The following is a 26,203-nucleotide window of genomic DNA, read 5'->3' as shown; positions in this document are numbered from 1 at the left end:
AGTTAGGGTCACCAGGCTGTCTGTACCCATTAAAGGGTATAATAGTTAGGGTCACCAGGCTGTCTGTACCCATTAAAGGGTATAATAGTTAGGGTCACCAGGCTGTCTGTACCCATTAAAGGGTATAATAGTTAGGGTCACCAGGCTGTCTGTACCCATTAAAGGGTATAATAGTTAGGGTCCCCAGGCTGTCTGTACCCATTAAAGGGTATAATAGTTAGGGTCACCAGGCTGTCTGTACCCATTAAAGGGTATAATAGTTAGGGTCACCAGGCTGTCTGTATCCATTAAAGGGTATAATAGTTAGGGTCACCAGGCTGTCTGTACCCATAAGGGGGTATAATAGTTAGGGTCACCAGGCTGTCTGTACCCATTAAAGGGTATAATAGTTAGGGTCCCCAGGCTGTCTGTACCCATTAAAGGGTATAATAGTTAGGGTCACCAGGCTGTCTGTACCCATAAGGGGGTATAATAGTTAGGGTCCCCAGGCTGTCTGTACCCATTAAAGGGTATAATAGTTAGGGTCACCAGGCTGTCTGTACCCATAAGGGGGTATAATAGTTAGGGTCCCCAGGCTGTCTGTACCCATTAAAGGGTATAATAGTTAGGGTCACCAGGCTGTCTGTACCCATTAAAGGGTATAATAGTTAGGGTCACCAGGCTGTCTGTACCCATTAAAGGGTATAATAGTTAGGGTCACCAGGCTGTCTGTACCCATTAAAGGGTATAATAGTTAGGGTCCCCAGGCTGTCTGTACCCATTAAAGGGTATAATAGTTAGGGTCACCAGGCTGTCTGTACCCATTAAAGGGTATAATAGTTAGGGTCACCAGGCTGTCTGTACCCATTATAGGGTATAATAGTTAGGGTCACCAGGCTGTCTGTACCCATTAAAGGGTATAATAGTTAGGGTACCCAGGCTGTCTGTACCCATTAAAGGGTATAATAGTTAGGGTCACCAGGCTGTCTGTACCCATTAAAGGGTATAATAGTTAGGGTATAATAGTTAGGGTCCCCAGGCTGTCTGTACCCATTAAAGGGTATAATAGTTAGGGTCACCAGGCTGTCTGTACCCATTAAAGGGTATAATAGTTAGGGTCCCCAGGCTGTCTGTACCCATAAGGGGGTATAATAGTTAGGGTCACCAGGCTGTCTGTACCCATTAAAGGGTATAATAGTTAGGGTCACCAGGCTGTCTGTACCCATTAAAGGGTATAATAGTTAGGGTCCCCAGGCTGTCTGTACCCATTAAAGGGTATAATAGTTAGGGTCCCCAGGCTGTCTGTACCCATTAAAGGGTATAATAGTTAGGGTCCCCAGGCTGTCTGTACCCATTAAAGGGTATAATAGTTAGGGTCCCCAGGCTGTCTGTACCCATTAAAGGGTATAATAGTTAGGGTCACCAGGCTGTCTGTACCCATTAAAGGGTATAATAGTTAGGGTCACCAGGCTGTCTGTACCCATAAGGGGGTATAATAGTTAGGGTCCCCAGGCTGTCTGTACCCATTAAAGGGTATAATAGTTAGGGTCACCAGGCTGTCTGTACCCATTAAAGGGTATAATAGTTAGGGTCCCCAGGCTGTCTGTACCCATTAAAGGGTATAATAGTTAGGGTCACCAGGCTGTCTGTACCCATTAAAGGGTATAATAGTTAGGGCCACCAGGCTGTCTGTACCCATTAAAGGGTATAATAGTTAGGGTCACCAGGCTGTCTGTACCCATTAAAGGGTATAATAGTTAGGGTCACCAGGCTGTCTGTACCCATTAAAGGGTATAATAGTTAGGGTCCCCAGGCTGTCTGTACCCATTAAAGGGTATAATAGTTAGGGTCACCAGGCTGTCTGTACCCATTAAAGGGTATAATAGTTAGGGTCACCAGGCTGTCTGTACCCATTAAAGGGTATAATAGTTAGGGTCACCAGGCTGTCTGTACCCATTAAAGGGTATAATAGTTAGGGTCACCAGGCTGTCTGTACCCATTAAAGGGTATAATAGTTAGGGTCACCAGGCTGTCTGTACCCATAAGCGGGTATAATAGTTAGGGTCCCCAGGCTGTCTGTACCCATTAAAGGGTATAATAGTTAGGGTCCCCAGGCTGTCTGTACCCATTAAAGGGTATAATAGTTAGGGTCACCAGGCTGTCTGTACCCATTAAAGGGTATAATAGTTAGGGTCACCAGGCTGTCTGTACCCATTAAAGGGTATAATAGTTAGGGTCCCCAGGCTGTCTGTACCCATTAAAGGGTATAATAGTTAGGGTCACCAGGCTGTCTGTACCCATTAAAGGGTATAATAGTTAGGGTCACCAGGCTGTCTGTACCCATTAAAGGGTATAATAGTTAGGGTCACCAGGCTGTCTGTACCCATTAAAGGGTATAATAGTTAGGGTCCCCAGGCTGTCTGTACCCATTAAAGGGTATAATAGTTAGGGTCACCAGGCTGTCTGTACCCATAAGGGGGTATAATAGTTAGGGTCACCAGGCTGTCTGTACCCATTAAAGGGTATAATAGTTAGGGTCACCAGGCTGTCTGTACCCATAAGGGGGTATAATAATTAGGGTCCCCAGGCTGTCTGTACCCATAAGGGGGTATAATAGTTAGGGTCCCCAGGCTGTCTGTACCCATAAGGGGGTATAATAGTTAGGGTCACCAGGCTGTCTGTACCCATTAAAGGGTATAATAGTTAGGGTCACCAGGCTGTCTGTACCCATAAGGGGGTATAATAGTTAGGGTCACCAGGCTGTCCGTACCTCTTGATGTATTCCATGACGAAGGCGACCCATCCCTGAGCAGCGTAGGCCTCACCACAGGAGCCAGCCTTGATCAGAGACGTCTGATGGGAGGAGGAGTGGAGTTTAGCCAGGTCCTCCTTACCTGGGATGGGCAGGGACAGGTCCTGGAAGTTCTCTAGGGTCACTGACACCTGGAGAAGAATGGGAAGTCATTTTATTCATTTAACCTTTTAATCAGGGAGTCACAGATGAAGCCCAAATAATCAAAATTACACATCAAATACGTACAAGAAATGCAAGCATGTCATAGAAAACCCATTCATCACTAATGTAATCAGGATGGAGAGATGAGGCAGAGGAAGGAGAGTACAGGTGTTTTTTCACACGTAAGAATAAAGGCCATAGAGAATGATCCATCCTCTACAGGACAGGGGGACAGAGGGTCCATCCTCTACAGGACAGGGGGAGACAGAGGGTCAATCCTCTACAGGACAGGGGGAGACAGAGGGTCCATCCTCTACAGGACAGGGGGAGACAGAGGGTCCATACTCTACAGGACAGGGGGAGACAGAGGGTCCATACTCTACAGGACAGGGGGAGACAGAGGGTCCATCCTCTACAGGACAGGGGGAGACAGAGGGTCCATCCTCTACAGGACAGGGGGAGACAGGGTCCATCCTCTACAGGACAGGGGGAGACAGGGTCCATCCTCTACAGGACAGGGGGAGACAGGGTCCATCCTCTACAGGACAGGGGGAGACAGAGGGTCCATCCTCTACAGGACAGGGGGAGACAGAGGGTCCATACTCTACAGGACAGGGGGAGACAGAGGGTCCATCCTCTACAGGACAGGGGGAGACAGAGGGTCCATCCTCTACAGGACAGGGGGAGACAGAGGGTCCATCCTCTACAGGACAGGGGGAGACAGGGTCCATCCTCTACAGGACAGGGGGAGACAGGGTCCATCCTCTACAGGACAGGGGGAGACAGGGTCCATCCTCTACAGGACAGGGGGAGACAGGGTCCATCCTCTACAGGACAGGGGGAGACAGGGTCCATCCTCTACAGGACAGGGGGAGACAGAGGGTCCATCCTCTACAGGACAGAGGGAGACAGGGTCCATCCTCTACAGGACAGAGGGAGACAGGGTCCATCCTCTACAGGACAGAGGGAGACAGGGTCCATCCTCTACAGGACAGGGGGACAGAGGGTCCATCCTCTACAGGACAGAGGGTCCATCCTCTACAGGACAGAGGGTCCATCCTCTACAGGACAGAGGGTCCATCCTCTACAGGACAGAGGGTCCATCCTCTACAGGACAGAGGGTCCATCCTCTACAGGACAGAGGGTCCATCCTCTACAGGACAGAGGGTCCATCCTCTACAGGACAGAGGGTCCATCCTCTACAGGACAGAGGGTCCATCCTCTACAGGACAGAGGGTCCATCCTCTACAGGACAGAGGGTCCATCCTCTACAGGACAGAGGGTCCATCCTCTACAGGACAGGGGGAGACAGAGGGTCCACCCTCTACAGGACAGGGGGAGACAGGGTCCATCCTCTACAGGACAGGGGGAGACAGGGTCCATCCTCTACAGGACAGGGGGAGACAGGGTCCATCCTCTACAGGACAGGGGGAGACAGGGTCCATCCTCTACAGGACAGGGGGAGACAGGGTTAAGGTCCATCCTCTACAGGACAGGGGGAGACAGGGTTAAGGTCCATCCTCTACAGGACAGGGGGAGACAGGGTTAAGGTCCATCCTCTACAGGACAGGGGGACACAGGGTTAAGGTCCATCCTCTACAGGACAGGGGGACACAGGGTTAAGGTCTACTCCATGATAATTATGCCCTATTGTCTGGCTACTCAGACATTAGTTTCTCGTCAGGCTAGGTGCTCAACAAGATGGCTACACCAACTACTTACCCTATCGCAGGTCAGACACTGCACTGAGCTGACAATGGTCCCGTCAAACACGTCTGATATCACACTACGGTACTTCTTCTGACGCTTGCTCTTCGGTGAGGAAAACGAGGTCACTGCAGAGGCAGAGAGAGAGAGAGAGAGTCAGGCTGCACAGACAGCGGACAACAACATGTTGTCTTTCTGCCCACATTACTACTGCAGAGGCAGAGAGAGAGAGTCAGGCTACACAGACAGCGGACAACAACATGTTGTCTTTCTGCCCACATTACTACTGCAGAGGCAGAGAGAGAGAGAGAGTCAGGCTACACAGACAGCGGACAACAACATGTTGTCTTTCCATTGTTTTCATTACTACTGCAGTGTCTTTCTGCCTACATTACTACCGCAGTGTCTTTCTGCCCACATTACTACTGCAGTGTCTTTACATTGTTTTCATTACTACAGCAGTGTATTTCTGCCCACATTACTACCGCAGTGTCTTTCTGCCCACATTACTACCGCAGTGTCTTTCTGCCCACATTACTACCGCAGTGTCTTTCTGCCCACATTACTACTGCAGTGTCGTCCTGCCGACATTACTACTGCAGTGTCGTTCTGCCTACATTACTACCGCAGTGTCTTTCTGCCTACATTACTACCGCAGTGTCTTTCTGCCTACATTACTACTGCAGTGTCTTTCTGCCTACATTACTACTGCAGTGTCTTTCTGCCCACATTACTACCGCAGTGTCTTTCTGCCCACATTACTACCGCAGTGTCTTTCTGCCCACATTACTACCGCAGTGTCTTTCTGCCCACATTACTACTGCAGTGTCGTCCTGCCGACATTACTACTGCAGTGTCTTTCTGCCTACATTACTACCGCAGTGTCTTTCTGCCTACATTACTACTGCAGTGTCTTTCTGCCTACATTACTACTGCAGTGTCTTTCTGCCTACATTACTACTGCACTGTCCCCAGAGAGATATTCTATGTGCTACATAGCCTACTTTTCAGATGGCTGGAGGAGATTCCTGGCCAGACACAGTTGTTCCTGGGTGGACTGGAGGACATCTTGGTGAAGGAGTGTCCTTCCATGGGGACTGGGGTCTGGGGTCGGGTGCTGCTGGAGACCACCTCGGGGAATGAGTCTGGAGCGAAGGAGAGAGGAAGAGACTAGGGATGTCAAAGGTTAACCGTTAAATAACGGCTAGCTGCCGGTCAAGCTGATCGGACTACAGGGACATTTGCATTCTGACTAAATTGTCAAGTGTGTTTTTTGATGAGCCGTCATGTTATTTATCATCTCCTTTGAGTGAAATATCAATCACCTGTTGGATGGACAACATGAGAGCTCCTCAAAACGGCAGGTAGACTAGTGGTTAGAGGGGAGGGGCGGGGCGGCAGGTAGACTATAGTATTTTCACAATGTTGAGGTACAGACAGGCTCAGCGGGCTAACACAATGTTGAGGTACACAGACAGGCTCAGCAGGCTAACACAATGTTGAGGTACACAGACAGACTCAGCAGGCTAACACAATGTTGAGGTACACAGACAGGCTCAGCGGGCTAACACAATGTTGAGGTACACAGACAGGCTCAGCGGGCTAACACAATGTTGAGGTACACAGACAGGCTCAGCGGGCTAACACAATGTTGAGGTACACAGACAGGCTCAGCGGGCTAACACAATGTTGAGGTACACAGACAGACTCAGCGGGCTAACACAATGTTGAGGTACACAGACAGACTCAGCGGGCTAACACAATGTTGAGGTACACAGACAGGCTCAGCGGGCTAACACATTGAGGTACAGACAGGCTCAGTGGGCTAACACAATGAGGTACACAGACAGGCTCAGCGGGCTAACAGAATGTTGAGGCAAGCTAGACTGACGTGATGGTTTGAACCTACTTGATTCATCCATCCAGTTGTCCATAATTAAATAAAGGTGTACCTACCAGCCATGCTTCCCTGTATCTGGACCTTGATGGCCCCCTGGTTACTGATGATGGGCACGGCCTCGGAAGTGGTATCCACGTCTTTATACAGGTCTCCCCCTGACAACCCTGCGCCCCCTGACCCCCGATAGAGGTTGTTGATCAGGTTCTTCTCCTTCTGCCACTCCCTATTGGTCTGACGCGAGGAGTGGGAGGAGTCAGGTACATCAGGGATCAGCATCTCTGCCTCGTTAGACTCCTCCCCCGACGGCGGCGGCGCCGCCGACCGACCATCCCCGCTCCCGCCTTTGTTGTCCGCCCGCTCGCTGCTGCCGCAAGACTCGCACGACTGGAAGTCTCCGTCGGATTGGCTGCGGCTGTCGTCCTCGGGGCAGTCGTCCATGGCGATGGCGTGCGAGTGTTGGTCATTGTCGGGGGGCTCGGCTAGTGGCTCCTTCAGCTCCTCGTGGAGCTGGTCCATCAGACAGCGCAGGAACTCCTGAGAGTCCTGATGGAAACATTATTATTATAGGTTTATAGTATAATTATATGGATCTAGTCCTAATGGAAACACAGGTTTATAGTATAATTATATTGTTCTAGTCCTAATGGAAACACAGGTTTATAGTATAATTATATGGATCTAGTCCTAATGGAAACACAGGTTTATAGTATAATTATATTGTTCTAGTCCTAATGGAAACAGATATTAAAGCAACAAATATTTTCTGAAGACACTGTATCTTAGACATATAATATGGTTATATTCCTCAGAGCTGATCCATCAGACAGCACAAGAACCTCAGAGTCCGAATGTAAACATATGCAAAATGTAAAGTGTTGGTCCCACGTTTCATGAGCTGAAATAAAAGATCCCAGAAATGTTCCATATGCACAAAAATATTATTTCTCTCAAATGAACATTTTTAGGACCTTCCTCTGACACCGCCTGGTATAGAGGTCCTGGATGGCAGAGAGTTCTTCCCCAGTTATTTCATGAGATGAAATAAAAGATCCCAGAAATGTTCCATATGCACAAAAATATTATTTCTCTCAAATGAACATTTTTAGGGCCTTCCTCTGACACCGCCTGGTATAGAGGTCCTGGATGGCAGAGAGTTCTTCCCCAGAAATAAACTGTGCCGTACGCACTACCCTCTGTAGCACCTTGCGGTTGGACGCCAAGCAGTTGCCATACCAGGTGGTGATGCAGCCAGTCAAGATGCTCTCGATGGTGCAGCTGTAGAACTGAGAGAATCTGAGGACCCATGCCAAATCTTTTCAGCTGTCTGAGGGGAAGAGGTGTTGTCATGCCCTCTTCACACCTGTTGGTGTGTTTGGACCATGATTGGTCCTTAGTGATGTGGACACCAAGGAATTGAAGCTCTCAACCCAATCCACTATAGCCCCTTCAATATGAATGGGGTCGTGTTCTGTCCTCTGTTTCCTGTAGTCCACAATCGGCTCCATTGTCTTGCTGACGTTGAGGGAGAGGTCATTGTCCTGGCACCACACTACCAGGTCTCTGACCTCCTCCCTATAGGCCGTCTCATCGTTGTCGGTGAACAGGCCAACCCCTGTTGTGTCGTCAACAAACTTAATAACGGTGCTGGAGTCGTGCGCAGCCACGCCGTTGTCAGTGAACAGGGAGTATAGGAGGGGACGAAGCACACACCTTTGAGGTGCCCCCAGTGTTGAGGGTCAGCGTGGTGGAGCAGTTGTTGCCTACCGTCACAACACGGGGCGGCTCTTCAGGAAGTCCAGGATCCAGTTGTGAAGGTGGTGTTCAGTCCCAGGGTCCTTAGCTTAGTGATATACTTGGGGGGATAACGATGAAGCTGTAACCAATGAAAAGCATTCTTAAGTAGGTGTTCCTGTTGTCCAAGTGGGAAAGGGCGGTGTGGACTCAGAGTTCCTTCATCGGTATTGCTAATTTCCAGCTTGCCTTGTAGTGCAGAGAAGAACAGTGCAGCGTAACAATTGAATATTCCCTGAGGAACGTGCTTATAAAAAATGGTGGCTTGAGGAAAGAGACATGAAAGGACCTATTCTTCAACAGCAGTTTACTTTAACAGCCCTAGAGAAGACTACCTGTTGGGAGTATCCTCTGAACATGGGGTTAACAGCCTTGATCCCCTGGAACAGATTGGTAGGGATCACATAGGATGGCCTAAAGAGACAGAACAAGATTAGGACAGCCTACAACACACCACAGAACAGGGTTAGGACGGCCTACAGAGACCAGAACAAGGTTAGGACAGCCTACAACACACCACAGAACAGGGTTAGGACGGCCTACAACACCACAGAACAGGGTTAGGACGGCCTACAACACCACAGAACAGGGTTAGGACGGCCTACAGAGACCACTATAGGCTACCCGCTCATTGAGGAGGCCTACAGAGACCACTATAGGCTACCCGCTCATTGATGAGGCCTACAGAGACCACTATAGGCTACCCGCTCATTGATGAGGCCTACAGAGACCACTATAGGCTACCCGCTCATTGATGAGGCCTACAGAGACCACTATAGGCTACCCGCTCATTGATGAGGCCTACAGAGACCACTATAGGCTACCCGCTCATTGATGAGGCCTGCAGAGACCACTATAGGCTACCCGCTCATTGATGAGGCCTGCAGAGACCACTATAGGCTACCCGCTCATTGATGAGGCCTGCAGAGACCACTATAGGCTACCCGCTCATTGATGAGGCCTGCAGAGACCACTATAGGCTACCCGCTCATTGATGAGGCCTACAGAATCTGTCAAAATAACCCAAACATACTCTTCTGAACGGTCTGAATGGACAACACCCAGGTGAAAACGACTCAGAGGACAGATGTGTACCTGTTCTTGTGCCAGAGGTCTGACACCAGTTTCTGGTAGCTCTTACTCAGAGCAGGCTTCTTGTCTGTCCTCACCAGACCTCCACACTCCACAAAGAACTGGGTAAGAGGAGGACTGGAGAGAGAGAGAAGAACTGGGTTAGAGGAGGACTGGAGAGAAGAACTGGGTTAGAGGAGGACTGGAGAGAGAGAGAAGAACTGGGTTAGAGGAGGACTGGAGAGAGAGATAAGAACTGGGTTAGAGGAGGACTGGAGAGAGAGAGAAGAACTGGGTTAGAGGAGGACTGGAGAGAGAGAGAGAAAAACTGGGTTAGAGGAAGTCTGGGAGAAAAGTCATACATCTTAATACACACAGAACAATGCACTGCACAGGGGAGACAGGGTGGAGGTCTTGTGGAGGTCTCCAATTTTTTTTCTGAGGTCTTGGCTGATTTCTTTAGATTTTCCCATGATGTCAAGCAAAGAGGCACTGAGTTTGAAGGTAGGCCTTGAAATACATTCACAGGTACACATCCAATTGACTCAAATTATCCTATCAGAAGCTTTTAAAGCCATGAAATCCTTTTCGGGAATTTTCCAAGCTGTTTAAAGGCACAGTCAACTTAGTGTATGTAAACTTCTGACCCACTGGAATTGTGATACAGTGAATTATAAGTGAAATAATCTGTCTGTAAAACAATTGTTGGAAAAAATGACTTGTGTCATGCACAAAGTAGATGTCCTAACCAACTTGCCAAAACTATAGTTAGTTAGCCAAGAAATTTGTGGAGTGGTTGAAAAACGAGTTTAAATGACTCCAACCTAAGTATGTAATCTTCCGACTTCAACTGTATGTATGTATGTATGTATGTATGTATGTATGCATGTACGCATGTATGTACGCATGTATGTATGTATAATAAAAATGTATTCAGTTATTTTTCCCCCCCTCATCAATCTACACACAATACCCCATAATGACAAAGCAAACAGGTTTAAAAATAAATAAAACTGAAATATCACATTTTCATAAGTATTCAGACCCTTTACCCAGAACTTTGTTGAAGCACCTTCGGCAGCGATTACAGCCGAGTCTTCTTGGGTATGACGCCACAAAATTGGCAAACCTGTATTTGGGGACACCTGCAGAACCTCTCAAGATCTTCATTGTCTTGGCTGTTTTTTTTTTTTAGGATCATTGTCCTGTTGGAAGGTGAACCTTTTCCCCAGTCTGAGGTCCTGAGGGCTCTGGAGCAGGTTGTCATCAAGTATCTCTCTATACTTTGCTTCGTTCATCTTTCCCTTGATCCTGACTAGTCTCCCTGCCTCTGAAAAACATCCCTACAGCATGATGCTGCCGCCACCATGCTTAACCTTGTCCCAATCCCTACGGTGTTCTCCAGATGTGACACTTGGCATTCAGGCCAAAGAGTTCAATCTTGGTTTCATCAGACCAGAGAATCTTGTTTCTCGTGGTCTGAGAGTAATTTAGGTGACTTTGGCAAACTCCAAGCGGGCTGTCATGTGCCTTTTACTGAGGAGTGGCTTCCATCTGGATACTCTACCATAAAGGCCTGATTGGTGGAGTGCTGCAGAGATGGGAGAACCTTCCAGAAGGACAACCATCTCCACAGAGGATCTCTGGAGCTCTCTCAGAGTGACCATCAGGTTCTTGGTCACTTCCCTGACCAAGGCCCTTCTCCCCCGATTGCTCAGTTTGGCCAGGCAGCCAGCTCTATGAAGAGTCTTGGTGGTTCCAAACTTCTTCCATTTAAGAGTGATGGAGGCCACTGTGTTCTTGGGGACCTTCAATGCTCCAGAAATGTTTTGGTACCTTTCCCCAGATCTGTGCCTCGACACAATCCTGTCTCTGAGCTCTACGGACAATGCAGTTAACCCACTGTCCCGAGGCCAGTTAACCCACTGTCCCGAGGCCAGTTAACCCACTGTCCCTAGGCCAGTTAACCCACTGTCCCTAGGCCAGTTAACCCACTGTCCCTAGGCCAGTTAACCCACTGTCCCTAGGCCAGTTAACCCACTGTCCCTAGGCCAGTTAACCCACTGTCCCTAGGCCAGTTAACCCACTGTCCCTAGGCCAGTTAACCCACTGTCCCTAGGCCAGTTAACCCACTGTCCCTAGGCCAGTTAACCCACTGTCCCTAGGCCAGTTAACCCACTGTCCCTAGGCCAGTTAACCCACTGTCCCTAGGCCAGTTAACCCACTGTCCCTAGGCCAGTTAACCCACTGTTCCTAGACTAGTTTGACTCTTTGCAAACTGGAAACCATTTATCCGGAGGCTGCATTCATTGTAGCTGGGGATTTTAACAAGGCTAATCTGAAAACAAGACTCCCTAAATTTTATCAGCATATCGATTGTGCAACCAGGGGTGGAAAGACCTTGGATCATTGTTATTCTAACTTCCGCGACGCATATAAGGCCCTGCCCCGCCCCCCTTTCGGAAAAGCTGACCACGACTCCATTTTGTTGATCCCTGCCTACAGACAGAAACTAAAACAAGAGGCTCCCACGATGAGGTCTGTCCAACGCTGGTCCGACCAAGCTGACTCCACACTCCAAGACTGCTTCCACCACGTGGACTGGGACATGTTTCGTATTGCGTCAGACAACAACATTGACGAATACGCTGATTCGGTGTGCGAGTTCATTAGAACGTGCGTTGAAGATGTCATTCCCATAGCAACGATTAAAACATTCCCTAACCAGAAACCGTGGATTGATGGCAGCATTCGCATGAAACTGAAAGCGCGAACCACTGCTTTTAATCAGGGCAAGGTGTCTGGTAACATGACCGAATACAAACAGTGCAGCTATTCCCTCCGCAAGGCTATCAAACAAGCTAAGCGTCAGTACAGAGACAAAGTAGAATCTCAATTCAACGGCTCAGACACAAGAGGCATGTGGCAGGGTCTACAGTCAATCACGGACTACAGGAAGAAATCCAGCCCAGTCACGGACCAGGATGTCCTGCTCCCAGGCAGACTAAATAACTTTTTTGCCCGCTTTGAGGACAATACAGTGCCACTGACACGGCCTGCAACGAAAACATGCGGTCTCTCCTTCACTGCAGCCGAGGTGAGTAAGACATTTAAACGTGTTAACCCTCGCAAGGCTGCAGGCCCAGACGGCATCCCCAGCCGCGCCCTCAGAGCATGCGCAGACCAGCTGGCCGGTGTGTTTACGGACATATTCAATCAATCCCTATACCAGTCTGCTGTTCCCACATGCTTCAAGAGGGCCACCATTGTTCCTGTTCCCAAGAAAGCCTGGGTCTCGACCCCTCCCTGTGCAACTGGGTACTGGATTTCCTGACGGGCCGCCCCCAGGTGGTGAGGGTAGGCAACAACATCTCCTCCCCACTGATCCTCAACACTGGGGCCCCACAAGGGTGCGTTCTGAGCCCTCTCCTGTACTCCCTGTTCACCCACGACTGCGTGGCCACGCACGCCTCCAACTCAATCATCAAGTTTGCGGACGACACAACAGTGGTAGGCTTGATTACCAACAACGACGAGACGGCCTACAGGGAGGAGGTGAGGGCCCTCGGAGTGTGGTGTCAGGAAAATAACCTCACACTCAACGTCAACAAAACTAAGGAGATGATTGTGGACTTCAGGAAACAGCAGAGGGAACACCCCCCCTATCCACATCGATGGAACAGTAGTGGAGAGGGTAGCAAGTTTTAAGTTCCTCGGCATACACATCACAGACAAACTGAATTGGTCCACTCACACAGACAGCATTGTGAAGAAGGCGCAGCAGCGCCTCTTCAACCTCAGGAGGCTGAAGAAATTCGGCTTGTCACCAAAAGCACTCACAAACTTCTACAGATGCACAATCGAGAGCATCCTGGCGGGCTGTATCACCGCCTGGTACGGCAACTGCTCCGCCCTCAACCGTAAGGCTCTCCAGAGGGTAGTGAGGTCTGCACAACGCATCACCGGGGGCAAACTACCTGCCCTCCAGGACACCTACGCCACCCGATGTCACAGGAAGGCCATAAAGATCATCAAGGACATCAACCACCCGAGCCACTGCCTGTTCACCCCGCTATCATCCAGAAGGCGAGGTCAGTACAGGTGCATCAAAGCTGGGACCGAGAGACTGAAAAACAGCTTCTATCTCAAGGCCATCAGACTGTTAAACAGCCACCACTAACATTGAGTGGCTGCTGCCAACACACTGACACTGACTCAACTCCAGCCACTTTAATAATGGGAATTGATGGGAAATGATGTAAATATATCACTAGCCACTTTAAACAATGCTACCTTATATAATGTTACTTACCCTACATTATTAATCTCATATGCATACGTATATACTGTACTCTATCATCAACTGTATCCTTATGTAATACATGTATCACTAGCCACTTTAACTATGCCACTTTGTTTACATACTCATCTCATATGTATATACTGTACTCGATACCATCTACTGTATCTTGCCTATGCTGCTCTGTACCATCACTCATTCATATATCCTTATGTACATATTCTTTATCCCCTTACACTGTGTACAAGACAGTAGTTTTGGAATTGTTAGTTAGATTACTTGTTGGTTATTACTGCATTGTCGGAACTAGAAGCACAAGCATTTCACTACACTCGCATTAACATCTGCTAACCATGTGTATGTGACAAATAAAATTTGATTTGATTTGACCAGTTAACCCACTGTTCCTAGGCTGTCATTGAAAATAAGAATTTCTTCTTACTGACTTGCCTAGTTAAATAAAAGGTAAAATATATATATTTTTTTTAAATACAATTTACCACAAACACAAGTGGACTGCAATCAATGGAAACAGGATGCACCCGAGCTCAATTTCAAGTCTCATTTCAAAGGTTCTGAATACTTATGTAAATAAAAAGGTATCCGTTTATTTTTAATAGACTTGGAATTTTGCTTTGTCATTATAGGGTATTATTGGGCATGGAGATTGATGAGGGAAAAAATGTATTCAATCCATTTTAGAATTAGGTTGTAACATCACAAAATCAGAGACAGAGGGCGACCGAGGGGGGGTAGACAGAAGGCGACCGAGGGGGGGTAGACAGAAGGCGACCGAGGGGGGGTAGACAGAGGGCGACCGAGGGGGGGTAGACAGAGGGCGACCGAGGGGGGGGTAGACAGAGGGCGACCGAGGGGGGGGTAGACAGAGGGCGACCGAGGGGGGGTAGACAGAGGGCGACCGAGGGGGGGGTAGACAGAGGGCGACCGAGGGGGGGGTAGACAGAGGGCGACCGAGGGGGGGGTAGACAGAGGGCGACCGAGGGGGGGGTAGACAGAGGGCGACCGAGGGGGGGGTAGACAGAGGGCGACCGAGGGGGGGGTAGACAGAGGGCGACCGAGGGGGGGGTAGACAGAGGGCGACCGAGGGGGGGGTAGACAGAGGGCGACCGAGGGGGGGTAGACAGAGGGCGACCGAGGGGGGGTAGACAGAGGGCGACCGAGGGGGGGTAGACAGAGGGCGACCGAGGGGGGGTAGACAGAGGGCGACCGAGGGGGGGTAGACAGAGGGCGACCGAGGGGGGGTAGACAGAGGGCGACCGAGGGGGGGTAGACAGAGGGCGACCGAGGGGGGGTAGACAGAGGGCGACCGAGGGGGGGTAGACAGAGGGCGACCGAGGGGGGGTAGACAGAGGGCGACCGAGGGGGGGTAGACAGAGGGCGACCGAGGGGGGGTAGACAGAGGGCGACCGAGGATGGCATGGAGAACCAGGATAACACTAAAATATCAATTTAGTATGAAATTATAAAATCAAACAAAAGTTTAATTCCAAACTGTCTGTTGTTTTTTTTAAATTATTATGACAAAATGATGCAGTTGCATAAATGATCATCTTGACTGTGTTTCTTTAATATACAGTCCACATTTTTTCCTCATGAGGTAATCCAATCTCGCCTAACCGAGCTATGATGAGTGGGCTCTCGAAAGGCTTCCGGTAGGCAGACACTGCTTCTCCAATAGAAATCCCCCGTCACACGATGTCATGGCGACGTTGGTAGAAACACATCAGGTCAAGCGGTTGTGTAGCGCCGAACTGCACATGTGCAGGCAATCAAATGAAATGCACTCCTTCGATATAACGCAGTTTTTGACTAAAATGAAAACGTGTCGGTCACATTCACGAGGTTGGAGTAATAATGTTACACTACTTAAGACATTGGCTTGAATCTAGGTTGTGCCTTTATACTTGGAGAAAATCCAACGTCTCATTGACTTCACAAACCCCGGCATAGTCCGTTCGGTCTGTTTCGCGCCTCTAGGTTTAGAAAAACTCTGTGGTTGGGTTGACTCTCTAAGGCAGGATGAAAACGACTACATTGACCATGATCCTTAGCAACTTTTTGGTGCCATTCAGCAATATGGCACGCTTCAAATTCAAAATAGTTCCCGGCTTCATGCCCCATCGGGAGTTTTCCATAGGAACACTTGGATGACGTCAGCACTATCACTATCTACTGGTTTAATGTCTATGGGTCTCACCAGTTGGAGAGGGCCTGCAGGGCTGCATTCATATAGCAGGTGTTCCCGATGTTCTTCAGACCCGTCAGACCTACAGGAGATGGACACAATGAGTTTTATCTCGCTAGAGAACAGCAGAGAGAGCATGGCTGATGCCAGCTTGAGCATTGAAGTTTGGTCCAGTCAGATGATGCGTACCTCTGGCGCGTAGCTCGTCCTCCTCCTCCGTTTCCATGCCCAGGTCTTCACAGCCATTAGTAGGGGGCAGTCTCAGAGAAGTGGGACTGCCCTGCGCCCTGCTACACTCCTGGAACTGAAGACAACCACATCCTCGTCTAGAACCATCCTCATCTAGAACCCTATCACAACCATCCTCATCTAGAACCCTATTAGAACCATCCTCATCTAGAACCATCCTCATCTAGAACCCTGTCAGAACCATCCTCATCTAGAACCCTATCAGAACCATCCTCATCTAGAACCATCCTCATCTAGACAACATTAAAAGTAACATGAGGAATTGACAACAGCAGAATGCCTCAATGCTTTGACAGCATTTCATAGTGAAAGAAAACATTCAATAACTGAATAATTATTTACTTTTCAACGTGGTCTCAAAATATGGGAAATAAATAATCATCTAGAGACTGGATTGTACAATTTTCAAGTTGTAGCGTGATTTGGTTAGGGTTGTGGACGTTGGTTTAGGCCTTACATATAGACAACTGTATTTATCCAGAGGAAACTTCATTTGTGGTTTGAGATTCAGGTATAAATCCATATTTATCCCAGATGGTAACATTACCTGTGTGTTGTTGGTCTGAGGTGAAGCGAGGGTCTTGGTGCTGGGGACAGGGCAGTGAGGGCCCAGTTTACGCTCCACAAACACCTCTTTCCCACAGGCATAACACCACACCCTCAGAGTGGTCAGGTTCACTGTCAGGTTGTGCCGCGTCTCCTGTTAGAGAGGGGTTATAAACATGTTACGAAGGGGTTATAAAGGTTTATAGGAGGTGTAATACAGGTTGTATTTCTCTGTTATAAACAAATATAACGTATTATTGTTATGATTAACTCAGAGCTGTCCGGACAGACAGCTGTAGACGAGTCAGTCACTTGTTTCATTATTCATGTGTCTGCATTAGTGTTCAGTGTTGACAGCAGAGCCGGGCGACAGCGACGAAACAACCCAGTCTGATCCTTTCCTGCTCTACTGTTTAGCAGAGCTTTAGTAGTGCATCAAGCCCAGCTCCCACAGGAACATGTGTTAATAATGGATGATCCAGAAAGAGGACAGCTAAGTGTTAGCTAGATGACTGGATAGATGGGACAAGGTGCAGCCATGTGGTTCACAGTGTACCACATGTCCTTAAAAAAATACAGACAGAAAGGACTAACACATGACTGGTCTTTGATGTTGGAGAGAGAGAGGGGACAGGAAAGAGGGAAAGAGAGTTTCTATTTCACTTGCTTTGGCAATGCCAATAAAGCCCTTTGAATTGATAGAGAGAAAGAGAGAAATTCATTTGTTTATTTACTTTCCCCTTTGTACTTCACTATTTGCACATTGTTACAACACTATGCATGTATGTATGCATGTTAGTGTGTATGCATGTATGTATGTTAGTGTGTACGCATGTATGTATGTATGTATGTATGCATGTATGCATGCATGTTAGTATGCATGTATGTTAGTATGCATGTATGTTAGTATGCATGTTAGTATGTATGCATGTATGTATGTATGTATGTATGCATGTATGTATGTATGTATGCATGTTAGTATGCATGTTAGTATGCATGTTAGTATGCATGTTAGTATGCATGCTAGTATGTATGCATGTATGTATGTATGTATGTATGTATGCATGTTAGTGTGTATGCATGTTAGTATGCATGTATGTATGTATGCATGTATGCATGTATGCATGTATGTATGCATGTATGCATGTATGCATGTATGCATGTATGCATGTATGCATGTATGTATGTATGCATGTATGTATGCATGTTAGTATGTATGCATGTATGTATGTATGCATGTATGTATGTATGCATGTATGTATGTATGCATGTATGTATGTATGCATGTTAGTGTGTATGCATGTACACACACAACATTTGAAATGTCTATTATTTTAGAACTTCTGTGAGTGTAATGTTTCCTGTTCATTTTTATCATTTCACTTATGTTAATTATCTACCTCACTACCTGACTCACAGGCCTTGAGCAGGAAAACAGGCCCAACCCCCCACTCTTATCCTAGCCCAAGAAAACTGCATGTACCAGATGCTCAGCAAGCTCTGCTCACACTTACTGGTCTGAGGTCAAACCACACAACATTGGACACTTTATGGAACACAAAGCCTTCACTATCTCATCCTGGAATAGCCAAGGTCAGAGGTCATCTGCCTTTGGCCTAAAGAGCAGGAATCTGGACTTCATCAAATAAATTAGAAATACAGACATTGTCATCCTACAAGAAACATGGTATAGAGGAGATGGACCCACTGGTTGTCCTCTAGGTTACAGAGAGCTGGTAGTTCCATCCACCACACTACCAGGTGGGTGGTATAGAGGAGACGGACCCACTGGTTGCCCTCTAGGTTACAGAGAGCTGGTAGTTCCATCCACCACACTACCAGGTGGGTGGTATAGAGGAGACGGACCCACTGGTTGCCCTCTAGGTTACAGAGAGCTGGTAGTCCCATCCACCACACTACCAGGTGGGTGGTATAGAGGAGACGGACCCACTGGTTGCCCTCTAGGTTACAGAGAGCTGGTAGTCCCATCCACCACACTACCAGGTGCTCGCACACGCATTCTCAGTTCCGCCCACAAAATGTTCTAAAGGATTGAAATCAGGGCTTTGTGAAGGCCACTCCCATACCTTGACTTTGTTGTCCTTACGCCATTTTGACACAACTTTGGAAGTATGCTTGGGGTCATTGTCCATTTGGAAGACCCATTTGCGACCAAACTTTAACTTCCTGACTGATGTTGCTTCAATATATCCACAATTTTCCTCCCTCATGATGCCATCTATTTTGTGAAGTGCACCAGTCCCTCCTGCAGCAAAGCACCCCCACAACATGATGCTGCCACCCCCGTGCTTCACGGTTGGGATTGTGTTCTTCGGCTTGCAAGCCTCCCCCTTTTTACTCCAAACATAACAATGAATGGTCATTATGGCCAAACAGTTCTACTTTTGTTTCATCAGACCAGAGGACATTTCTCCAAAAAGTACGAACTTTGTTCCCATGTGCAGTTGCAAACCGTAGTCTGGCTTTTTTATGGCGGTTTTGGAGCAGTGACTTCTTCCTTGCTGAGCGGCCTTTCAGCTTATGTTGATATAGGACTTGTTTTACTGTGGATAGATACTTTTGTACCCGTTTCCTCCAGCATCTTCACAAGGTCCTTTACTGTTGTTCTGGGATTGATTTGCACTTTTCGCACCAACATACGTTCATCTCTAGGAGACAGAATGCGTCTCCTTCCTGAGCGGTATGACAGCTGTGTGGTCCCATGGTGTTTATACTTGCGTACTATTGTTTGTACAGATGAACGTGGTACCTTCAGGCGTTTGGAAATTGCTCCCAAGGATGAACCAGACTTGTGAAGGTCTTGGCTGATTTCTTTTGATTTTCCCATGATGTCAAACAAAGAGGCACGGAGTTTGAAGGTAGGCCTTGAAATACATCCACAGGTACACCTCCAATTGACTCAAATTATGTCAATTAGCCTATCAGAAGCTTCTAAAGCCATGACATCATTTTCTGGAATTTTCCAAGCTGTTTAAAGGCACAGTCAACTTAGTGTATGTAAACTTCTGACCCACTGGAATTGTGATACAGTGAATTATAAGTGAAATAATCTGTCTGTAAACAATTGTTGGAAAAATTACTTGTGTCATGCACAAAGTAGATGTCCTAACCGACTTGCCAAAAATATAGTTTGTTAATTAACAAGAAATGTGTGGAGTGGTTGAAAAACAAGTTAATGACTCCAACCTAAGAGTATGTAATCTTCCGACTTCAACTGTACGTGTATTGCTAGATGGAGAAAGGAAAGTGAAAGGGGGTAGATGATAATCTAATGCCAGGTAATAATCGTATTCCTCTCATCTCCCCCCCATCTCTCTACCACCTCCTTCTCCTCCCCCATCTCTCTACCACTTCCTTCTCCTCCCCAACTCACTCTCTACCACTTCCTTCTCCTCCCCATCACTCTCTACCACTTCCTTCTCCTCCCCATCACTCTCTACCACTTCCTTCTCCTCCCCATCACTCTCTACCACTTCCTTTCCCTCCTCACACTTCCTTCTCCTCCCATCTCTCACTTCAACACCTTCTCTCTCCTGCACCATCCTGAACATTGATCTAGTCCTGTAGCGGTGTGTGTGGGAGGTGAAGGGTCAAGGGTGACTCACCTGTGAGTGGACAGTGCTATGGTCAGCATGAGATTCTCCACAGCCCACATAGGCACAGGTGTTCTGCACACACACACACAGAGAGAAAACAGATTATTACTACAGAACTGTTATGTCCATATTCATACAAGGCCAAATGGCAGTCAACTTTCAAAATAAAAGTCCCAAACAAAGCCAGGGACTGCTCACTCACCTCCAGACACGCCCACAGATTTGGTCCTCCAACCTTGCAGTCTTGACACTGGCCCTAGAAACACCCCCACACACACACACACCACAACAGCCAACCAGTTTAAGTGACCAGACCAGAGAGACCGTATCTATCGAACAGTAACATGATAGAGCACAGTGTTCTCCAAAGACAACATTCTCATTTCCTGTAAAACATCCAGGACGTGGCCATTTATAATAGTTTATATTCTAGCTAACGCTACTCGATGATAGAAACTAATTAGGCTAGCTAAATTATCTTTATCAGCTAACCACTATAAAATGTGATAGTAGCCGAGTGAACAACATCATAAGCGGATTTACAGTGCATTCAGAGAGTATTCAGACCCCATTGTGTTTATGTTTACAGTGCATTCAGAGAGTATTCAGACCCCATTGTGTTTATGTTTACAGTGCATTCAGAGAGTATTCAGACCCCATTGTGTTTATGTTTACAGTGCATTCGGAGAGTATTCAGATCCCATTGTGTTTATGTTTACAGTGCATTCGGAGAGTATTCAGATCCCATTGTGTTTATGTTTACAGTGCATTCAGAGAGTATTCAGACCCCATTGTGTTTATGTTTACAGTGCATTCAGAGAGTATTCAGACCCCATTGTGTTTATGTTTACAGTGCATTCAGAGAGTATTCAGACCCCATTGTGTTTATGTTTACAGTGCATTCGGAGAGTATTCAGATCCCATTGTGTTTATGTTTACAGTGCATTCGGAGAGTATTCAGACCCCATTGTGTTTATGTTTACAGTGCATTCGGAGAGTATTCAGACCCCATTGTGTTTATGTTTACAGTGCATTCGGAGAGTATTCAGACCCCTTCCCCTTTTTCCACATTTTGTTTAAATTAGTCTTATTCTAAAATGAATTAAATGAAAACACTTCCTCAATCTACACACAATACCCCATGACAAAGTGAAAGCAGGTTTTTAGTAATGTTTGCACATTTCTTAAAAATAGAAAAACAAACATTTACTTAAGAATTCAGACCCTTTACTATGAGACACAAAAACCTGCTCCAGAGCACTCAGGACCTCAGATTGGGGTGAAGGTTCACCATCAACAGGACAACGACCCTAAGCACACAGCCAAGACAACGCAGGAGTGGCTTTGGGACAAGTCTCTGAATGTCTTTGAGTGGCCCAGCCAGAGCCAGGACTTGAACCCGATCGAACATCTCTGGAGAGACCTGAAAATAGCTGTGCACCGACGCTCCCCATCCAACCTGACAGAGCTTGAGAGGCTGTAAACACTGCCAAAGGTGCTTCCACAAAGTACTGAGTAAAGGGTCTGAATACTTATGTAAATATGAACAAAAAATTGAAACCTGTTTTTGCTTTGTCAATTGATGAGGGGAAAAAAAACGATGTAATCCATTTTAGAATAAGGCTGTAACGTACCATGGAAGGGGACAGGACTACAGGACAGGTGATCTATGGAAGGGGACAGGACTACAGGACAGGTGGTCTATGGAAGGGGACAGGACTACAGGACAGGTGGTCTATGGAAGGGGACAGGACAGGTGGTCCATGGAAGGGGACAGGACTACAGGACAGGTGATCTATGGAAGGGGACAGGACAGGTGATCTATGGAAGGGGACTACAGGACAGGTGATCTATGGAAGGGGACAGGACAGGTGGTCTATGGAAGGGGACAGGACTACAGGACAGGTGGTCTATGGAAGGGGACAGGACAGGTGGTCCATGGAAGGGGACAGGACTACAGGACAGGTGATCTATGGAAGGGGACAGGACTACAGGACAGGTGGTCTATGGAAGGGGACAGGACTACAGGACAGGTGGTATATGGAAGGGGACAGGACTACAGGACTCACATGTGACTTGTGGATCAGTTCATCCTTGGTGATTTCTCCAACACACTCCAGATGGGGACAGTCACTGCTGGACTCTACAGGCATCACTCACCTGAATCTGAACCTTACCTGTCAGAGGGGGAGGGGAGAGGAAGAGGGAGAGGGAGAGAGGATAAGAAAAAGCATGTTATTTTGTGATCTAAAACAGGGGTTCCCAAACCTTTCCTGTACTGGACATTGTTTTGGGAAGATAAATTAGCAGTTTAACATTTCTACATGCCTGTTGTATTATTCAAGTGTGTTAACTTCTGTGCACCATGATTGGGAGGTTAACAACGCAGAGACAGCCCTATTAATGAATAACTAGCCTTGTGGAGCAGCAACGTTGCCCTATAAAATGGGCTGATACAGACGTGATCGTCCTAATCACCTGAGACACATTTCAGGAAGTACCGGTAGTAAGAAAATATAGTACCAAAACTTTTAATTTTTTTGGTAAAGAAAAAAACCCATTGTGTTGATGACACTGTTTCTAGTCAGTCGGATAGGGGGGGGGGTAGCTAGTCAGTCGGAAAGGGGGGGTAGCTAGTCAGTCGGAAAGGGGGGGTAGCTAGTCAGTCGGAAAGGGGGGGTAGCTAGTCAGTCGGAAAGGGGGGGATAGCTAGTCAGTCGGAAAGGGGGGGATAGCTAGTCAGTCGGAAAGGGGGGGATAGCTAGTCAGTCGGAAAGGGGGGGTAGCTAGTCAGTCGGAAAGGGGGGGTAGCTAGTCAGTCGGAAAGGGGGGGTAGCTAGTCAGTCGGAAAGGGGGGGTAGCTAGTCAGTCGGAAAGGGGGGGTAGCTAGTCAGTCGGAAAGGGGGGGATAGCTAGTCAGTCGGAAAGGGGGGGATAGCTAGTCAGTCGGAAAGGGGGGGTAGCTAGTCAGTCGGAAAGGGGGGGTAGCTAGTCAGTCGGAAAGGGGGGGTAGCTAGTCAGTCGGAAAGGGGGGGATAGCTAGTCAGTCGGAAAGGGGGGGATAGCTAGTCAGTCGGAAAGGGGGGGATAGCTAGTCAGTCGGAAAGGGGGGGATAGCTAGTCAGTCGGAAAGGGGGGGATAGCTAGTCAGTCGGAAAGGGGGGGATAGCTAGTCAGTCGGAAAGGGGGGGATAGCTAGTCAGTCGGAAAGGGGGGATAGCTAGTCAGTCGGAAAGGGGGGGATAGCTAGCTAGTCATTCGGAAAGGGGGGGATAGCTAGCTAGTCAGTCGGAAAGGAGGGGATAGCTAGCTAGTCAGTCGGAAAGGAGGGGATAGCTAGCTAGTCAGTCGGAAAGGGGGGGATAGCTAGCTAGTCAGTCGGAAAGGGGGGGATAGCTAGTCAGTCGGAAAGGGGGGGATAGCTAGTCAGTCGGAAAGGGGGGGATAGCTAGTCAGTCGGGAAGGGGATAGCTAGTCAGTCGGGAAGGGGGGGATAGCTAGTCAGTCGGAAAGGGGGGGGGATGGCTAGTCAGCCGGAAAGGGGGGGGATGGCTAGTCAGCCGGAAAGGGGGGGATGGCTAGTCAGCCGGAAAGGGGGGGGGTGGCTAGTCAGCCGGAAAGGGGGGGGGTGGCTAGTCAGTCGGAGAGGGGGGGGTGGATAGTCAGCCGGAAAGGGGGGGGTGGCTAGTCAGTAGGAAAGGGGGGGATGGCTAGTCAGTCGGAAAGGGGGGGATGGCTAGTCAGTCGGAAAGGGGGGGATGGCTAGTCAGTCGGAAAGGGGGGGATGGCTAGTCAGTCGGAAAGGGGGGGAAGGCTAGTCAGTCGGAAAGGGGGGGGAAGGCTAGTCAGTCGGAAAGGGGGGGATAGCTAGTCAGTCGGAAAGGGAGGGATAGCTAGTCAGTCGGAAAGGGGGGATAGCTAGTCAGTCGGAGAGGGGGGATAGCTAGTCAGTCGGAAAGGGGAGGATAGCTAGTCAGTCGGAAAGGGGGGATACCTACTCTAACACACCGGCCACCCAGCTCAAACACACCGGCCACCCAGCTCAAACACACCGGCCACCCAGCTCAAACACACCGGCCACCCTGCTCAAACACACCGGCCACCCTGCTCAAACACACCGGCCACCCTGCTCAAACACACCGGCCACCCTGCTCAAACACACCGGCCACCCTGCTCAAACACACCGGCCACCCTGCTCAAACACACCGGCCACCCTGCTCAAACACACCGGCCACCCTGCTCAAACACACCGGCCACCCTGCTCAAACACACCGGCCACCCTGCTCAAACACACCGGCCACCCTGCTCAAACACACCGGCCACCCTGCTCAAACACACCGGCCACCCTGCTCAAACACACCGGCCACCCTGCTCAAACACACCGGCCACCCTGCTCAAACACACCGGCCACCCTGCTCAAACACACCGGCCACCCTGCTCAAACACACCGGCCACCCTGCTCAAACACACCGGCCACCCTGCTCAAACACACCGGCCACCCTGCTCAAACACACCGGCCACCCAGCTCTAACACACCGGCCACCCAGCTCTAACACACTGCTCTAACCACACTGCTCTAACCACACGGCTCTAACCACACTGCTCTAACCACACTGCTCTAACCACACTGCTCTAACCACACTGCTCTAACACACTGGCCACACTGCTCTAACACACTGCTCTAACACTGCTCTAACACACTGGCCACACAGCTCTAACACACTGGCCACACAGCTCTAACACACTGCTCTAACACACTGGCCACACAGCTCTAACACACTGGCCACACAGCTCTAACACACTGGCCACACTGCTCTAACACACTGGCCACACTGCTCTAACACACTGGCCACACTGCTCTAACACACTGGCCACACTGCTCTAACACACTGGCCACACTGCTCTAACACACTGGCCACACTGCTCTAACACACTGGCCACACTGCTCTAACACACTGGTCACACAGCTCTAACACACTGGTCACACAGCTCTAACACACTGGCCACACTGCTCTAACACACTGCTCTAACACACTGGCCACACTGCTCAAACACACTGCTCTAACACACTGGCCACACTGCTCAAACACACTGCTCTAACACACTGGCCACACTGCTCAAACACACTGCTCTAACACACTGGCCACACTGCTCAAACACACTGCTCTAACACACTGGCCACACTGCTCAAACACACTGCTCAAACACACTGCTCTAACACACTGCTCTAACACACTGCTCTAACACACTGCTCTAACACACTGCTCTAACACACTGCTCTAACACACTGCTCTAACACACTGCTCTAACACACTGCTCTAACACACTGCTCTAACACACTGGCCACACTGCTCTAACACACAGCTCTAACACACTGGCCACCCTGCTCTAACACACTGGCCACCCTGCTCTAACACACTGGCCACCCAGCTCTAACACACTGGCCACCCTGCTCTAACACACTGGCCACCCTGCTCTAACACACTGGCCACCCTGCTCTAACACACTCTAACACACTGGCCACCCAGCTCTAACACACTGGCCACCCAGCTCTAACACACTGGCCACCCAGCTCTAACACACTGGCCACCCAGCTCTAACACACTGGCCACCCAGCTCTAACACACTGGCCACCCAGCTCTAACACACTGGCCACCCAGCTCTAACACACTGGCCACCCTGCTCTAACACACTGGCCACCCTGCTCTAACACACTGGCCACCCTGCTCTAACACACTGGCCACCCTGCTCTAACACACTGGCCACCCAGCTCTAACACACTGGCCACCCAGCTCTAACACACTGGCCACCCAGCTCTAACACACTGGCCACCCAGCTCTAACACAATGGCCACCCAGCTCTAACACAATGGCCACCCAGC

At 48.7% G+C, this 26,203-nt stretch overlaps 1 protein-coding gene across 1 annotated transcript in view; it reads right to left on the bottom strand.

Annotated features, from left to right (window-relative positions):
- The window catches only part of LOC139396986 (ubiquitin carboxyl-terminal hydrolase 33-like), a 52,245-nt gene extending 29,743 nt beyond the window's left edge, over positions 1-22,502 (bottom strand). Inside the window, exons 1-12 of the mRNA XM_071143933.1 lie at positions 22,392-22,502; positions 20,525-20,578; positions 20,332-20,394; positions 16,707-16,859; positions 16,100-16,214; positions 15,923-15,992; positions 9,429-9,542; positions 8,669-8,747; positions 6,599-7,085; positions 5,647-5,787; positions 4,658-4,770; positions 2,750-2,922 (exon numbers count right to left, since the gene is read on the bottom strand). Coding sequence (XP_071000034.1) covers positions 2,750-2,922; positions 4,658-4,770; positions 5,647-5,787; positions 6,599-7,085; positions 8,669-8,747; positions 9,429-9,542; positions 15,923-15,992; positions 16,100-16,214; positions 16,707-16,859; positions 20,332-20,394; positions 20,525-20,578; positions 22,392-22,475 — 1,646 coding nt within the window. The 5' untranslated portion in view covers positions 22,476-22,502. The remainder of the gene's footprint in view (positions 1-2,749; positions 2,923-4,657; positions 4,771-5,646; positions 5,788-6,598; positions 7,086-8,668; positions 8,748-9,428; positions 9,543-15,922; positions 15,993-16,099; positions 16,215-16,706; positions 16,860-20,331; positions 20,395-20,524; positions 20,579-22,391) is intronic.
- Between the last annotated feature and the right edge of the window lie 3,701 nt (positions 22,503-26,203).

The sequence above is a fragment of the Oncorhynchus clarkii genome, unplaced genomic scaffold (assembly GCF_045791955.1).
Source record: "Oncorhynchus clarkii lewisi isolate Uvic-CL-2024 unplaced genomic scaffold, UVic_Ocla_1.0 unplaced_contig_5039_pilon_pilon, whole genome shotgun sequence".
NCBI classification, from domain to species: Eukaryota; Metazoa; Chordata; class Actinopteri; order Salmoniformes; family Salmonidae; genus Oncorhynchus; species Oncorhynchus clarkii.
This window is presented reverse-complemented; position numbering and strand designations above follow the sequence as displayed.